Source organism: Bison bison, unplaced genomic scaffold (genome assembly GCF_000754665.1).
Source record: "Bison bison bison isolate TAMUID 2011002044 unplaced genomic scaffold, Bison_UMD1.0 scf7180017864519, whole genome shotgun sequence".
Lineage (NCBI taxonomy): Eukaryota > Metazoa > Chordata > Mammalia > Artiodactyla > Bovidae > Bison > Bison bison.
In genome coordinates, this window is record NW_011495072.1 from 10,342,234 (window position 1) to 10,347,090 (window position 4,857).

The window sequence follows — 4,857 nt, forward strand, 5'->3', positions numbered from 1 at the left end:
TCTTCCGATCTGACCCGCGACGAGATGGAGGCTACCTTAGAGCAGCACTTGGAGGACACGTGAGTAGTATCCTTGTCGGCCCGTCCTGGGGTCGCGGGTGGAGAAGTTGAACGGGACAGAGTGCGAGCTGCGAGCGCCGGCTGGGCGTCTAGGAGACGCTCTGTCCCGGAGCCTCCGGTGGGGGTGCGAGGTGACCCGGAATTAAATCGCGCCGGGGCTCCGCACACTCCCTCCCGAGCCGGTCTACGCGGTCCGAGCCCCAACCCCTCTGTTGTGCTGAAATTGTCTGGACAGGGTCGTTCTTCGACAGTTTCAGGAACCTGGTTCTTTTGAGGGAAAGATGTACCACCTGTGCCGAGCCCTGCCTTTATAAACGTAAACACACATGCTTATTTCCTTCCGGGTGTAACCAGTTACTTGTCGCCTAAGGAAATGAAAGGCATCCCTTAAATTTTTCGAATGAGTAATATCTACATAAAATCCAAAATTGGAAAAATATAAGACAGCGTACAGGGGAACGCCTCCTTCCCATCAGTACCGCTGAGCTTCCCACTTCCTCTGCATGAGGCAACCCATTGTTACCTAAGAGTTTCTCAGCAGTTCTTTCAAGTGAGTAGGTATGCTAAAGTATGCATTTTTAACAAAGGCAACAAAATCCCAGATATTGCAGCGTTCCTGGCACTCCAGAGCTCAACAGTACCGTGCCAGTCTTTTCTCTTATGAGAGAGAAATTGGTTTAACTTCATTCAAAATAGTTGTAATTGAAGTTTTCTTGGGGTAGGAATGGATGATAAGTGAAAAAAGATTGAGTAACACGAATTTAATGTCTGGTACATAGAAAGCCTCTTTGTGTTATAATTAATGTCATTTTCCCACATCATTTTCTTCCTTTTTCCTGTGTTCCTGGAATTAGAATGAAGAATCCATCCATTGTTGGAGTCCTGTGCACAGATTCACAAGGACTCAATCTAGGTTGTAAGTATCTCACATCATCCCTTTTGGTGGACTGCATAGCACTTGATGTTGACTGAGAGCCTGCTGCTAAGTCACTACAGTCGTGTCCGACTCTGTGCGACCCCATAGACAGAAGCCCACCATGCTCCCCCGTCCCTGGGATTCTCCAGGCAAGAACACTGGAGTGGGTTTCCATTTCCTTCTCCAATGTGTGAAAGTGAAAAGTGAAAGGGAAGTCACTCAGTCGTGTTCGTCTCTTAGCGACCCCATGGACTGCAGTCTACCAGGCTCCTCTGTCCATGGGATTTTCCAGGCAAGAGTTCTGGAGTGGGGTGCATTGCGTTCTCCGGACTGAGAGCCTAGTGTGCTATTGTTCTCTAGGTTTTATTTCTTGTTATCCGGACCCTTTCTGGGGACTTTTATGAGAGTAGATATCATCTCCAAATAACAAGATTAGAAAACTGAAACTTCTCAATTGACATTTATAAAAGTAGAAATGTTCCTTGCAGTTCTGGCACTGCACAGTTGCTGCTACTGAAGTAGTATTTGAATCATTTTAAATTGGGTCTAGAAAGGACTTAAGATAATGACAGTAGTTACTATTTATTGAATAGATGTTGGGGCTGCTAAGCTCTGTATACATTATCTCTAATTTTCACAGTAACCCTGCTAAATGTGTGATGGTGTTATTTTTCAGTTCAACTTCACTTAACGGTAAGTGAGTAGGCAATAAAAATGTGGGATGCAGGGTTGGACACACGTAGGTTCAACCCCTTGCTCTTCTATTTACTAGTAGTGTGAACTGGGACCAAAAAGAACATCTCAGAGGCTCAGTTTCTTTACTGAGTTGTTTTTTAATAATAAATATTATGGAATTGCATCCATGAGCTCTTACTGTGTACCAGGTACTATTCTAAGTGCTTTACATACACTAAGTCATTTAATCCTCATGACAACCCTATGAGGTAAAGAAACTGAGGCACAGAGGTTGAGTAAATTTGCCTAAGGTCACACAGTTAGTAAATGGTTCAGCTAGGATTTGAATCTGGCTCCAAAGTCTTTTAATCACAGTACTATAAGATTATATATATAATACACTCAACACAGAGTTCAGACATAATGCTCAGTAAATGGTAACAATTACACATGAGAAAATAAATCCAGAAAAGTAAACAATGGAAGGCTTCAGCTAAGTCATGTCAGAACAAGTAAACCCAGGACATCTTGTTCTTTACTCCTCTGTACTATAGGGCTTTTTAAAGCTCAGAATTGTTGCTGGCAGAGTAATTGAAAGTATAGTCTGTGTCACCCAGTTAGATTTTGCACACAGACTGGTTGGTTGGAGGAAAAAGGGCAGATTTTTTTGAGGTGCTTCCCACGTTCATAAATGGAAAGGCTGAAATTCAAGTGCAGAAATCTAAAACTAAATGTATTCCTTCAAGAAACCTTCAAGGCCCAAACGACTGCACTGTATGTCCGATTAATGTTTTACATAATAATAATAAATCCATCATCACTGCCATAGTGGTATATCTGTGACCTGACTTAGTTTCAAGCAGAGGGGCTTGTGTTGCCTTTATATACAGAAAGATATTGTAAACTTAGTAATTACTTTTTGGACCTGGCACCTAAGATTTAGTTATTATTTACAGGCTAAAACAAACATTAGTAAAAAGTCAATTCTGTTGCTCTTTGAAAACAATCAGCTTATTCTAGTGGAAATAACTGCTCGCAGAATATTTATATATGCTGTCAAGGTGATCTTACAGCTGAACTCCTGAGTAAAAATCTTTATATCCTTTGAGGTTGAGCTCAGTAAAAGGAAATCAGATTTCCCATGAGGAATTAGTTTCAACGAGTCTCTGGCCCTTACCGGCTGCTTTTTGTCAGTCTCACCTCTGAATTTCTTCTTGGTTTCAGTTTGCTTTCAGATTGACTTGAATTATAGCTTACTCATATGCTTGAGAAGGTGTTTAGAGACGGTGATGGGAATGATCTGGAAAACTGAGTAGTTATGACCTTACTGAGTTAAAAGCTGTTGTTGGTTTTCTGGCTAACGTAACCAGCTGAATATCAGGGCAGAATGATTTTGTCACCACATAACCTAAGAGACCATGAGAACCCTCTTTTTGTGAATAATTCAATTCAGTTCTGTGGTACCTCTGTACTCATGTTTGGACAGTCAGGCAACATGATATCATCTCTGTCTTCCAGGCCGCGGAACCCTGTCAGATGAGCATGCTGGGGTGATATCTGTTCTAGCCCAGCAAGCAGCTAAGCTAACCTCGGACCCCACTGATATTCCTGTGGTGTGTTTAGAATCAGATAATGGGTGAGTAAATGGCAACAGATCCCTTCCTTTCCTATTTATTCAGGAAAATGCCTCAGAAACGCGACCAGGGCTTGCCCTGTGTTCATCAGTGATTCCTCACTCCAAGTACTTGGAGGGAGGTTCCACCCTTTGGACAACAGGACCAGATAGGTTGGTCTCTGAAGCTAATGTGCTTTCAGACCACAATGACATTTAAATGAAGAGTAAGAGTTGTCATGAACTATCATAAAAGAAAGCAATAAATAACACAGAGGAAGACTCAACAACAGAAACAATGTCTGTAATAACAGAAGCACTAAAGACATTTCAAGTGAGAGTCCTCCGAATAATAGTGAAAAAAGCAGAATACAAAGGTATGCACATTATGATCACAGTTTTGTATCAATAAAATGAGAGAAAATGTATATATAGTATACATGCAGATGAAAAAAAGGAAAATATTAATAGTGCTTGTCTTTGAGGGATAGGATTATAAGATTAATTTCACATTTATATTTTATACTTTCCTGTATTTCCCAAATGTTTTATTGTGTTTAGATATTGCTTTCATATATAGAAAAATAAGTATTACTTTTTTAGTTGTATCCTAAATCAAACAGCCTCTTTAATCTTATATTGCCACCCACTTGTAGCACTGTATTGATATCTTCCACATTGCCTTTCAGGAACATTATGATCCAGAAACACGATGGCATCACAGTGGCAGTGCACAAAATGGCCTCTTGACATCTCGTATCACTTCTCCTGCATATCAGTTCTTCCGCAGCCTGTCACAGGGACTTAGTTGTACCTTATGTTAATTATCTCATAGAACTATTAAACCATTCATGTAATATGCATTGGGCACTTTTCTGTTAATTTTAGAGTAGGTTGCTTTTTGACACTTTGTGGATTTAGTTAGGAAAGGATCATGTTTTGAAGCAGCAGGTTTAGGTCACCTTGTATATAGAATTTTGTTAAGTTTAATAAACCTGGTTGGAGGAAAGCTTGGATCTCTTCTGAATTCTTTAAAGTCTTAACAAATGTTCATTTTTTCAATTATCAAATTGTAATTTTTCTTAAAAAGGGTAACTACTACAAATTGTTTTCTTTCAGAAGCTCCTGAAATACATAGATTCTCACAGAAGCATCTATGGATATGTAAACCAAGTCAAGCTTACTGTTACCCCATAATAAAACATAATAGCAGATATCATAAGTATTTACTATATGCCAGGAACACATTTAATTCTCATTAACAACCGTATATGGGTTTTCCTAGCAAAAAGGTGGAAGCAACTCAAATGTCTTACCGATGGGTGAATGGATAAGCAAAACATGGTATATACGTACCATGGAATATTATTCAGCCTTTAAAAAGGAAGGAAATTTGGACACATGCTATAGCATGGAGGACTCTGGAGGACATTATGATAAGTGAAATAAGCCAATCACAAAAAGACAAATACTGTATGATTCCACTTATATGAGATACTTACAGTAGTCAAAACCATAGAGACAGAAAGTAGAACAGTGGTTGCTAAGAGACAAAAGAAGAGGGGAATGGGAAGCTATCATTTAATGGGTATAGA

The 4,857-nt window shown here is 39.8% G+C and overlaps 1 protein-coding gene across 2 annotated transcripts in view; it reads left to right on the forward strand.

Moving 5' to 3' along the window:
* LAMTOR5 (late endosomal/lysosomal adaptor, MAPK and MTOR activator 5) overlaps positions 1-4,271 on the forward strand; it is a 4,644-nt gene extending 373 nt beyond the window's left edge. The window contains exons 1-4 of one of the 2 annotated variants that reach the window (XM_010830875.1): positions 12-59; positions 914-975; positions 3,169-3,286; positions 3,952-4,271. In XM_010830875.1, the coding sequence (XP_010829177.1) occupies positions 25-59; positions 914-975; positions 3,169-3,286; positions 3,952-4,012 (276 nt within the window). In that variant the 5' untranslated portion in view covers positions 12-24 and the 3' untranslated portion in view covers positions 4,013-4,271. Of the gene's footprint in view, positions 1-11; positions 60-913; positions 976-3,168; positions 3,287-3,951 lie in introns of those variants that run through there. The other variant, XM_010830874.1, reaches the window with a different exon arrangement.
* The last annotated feature ends 586 nt before the right edge of the window (positions 4,272-4,857 follow it).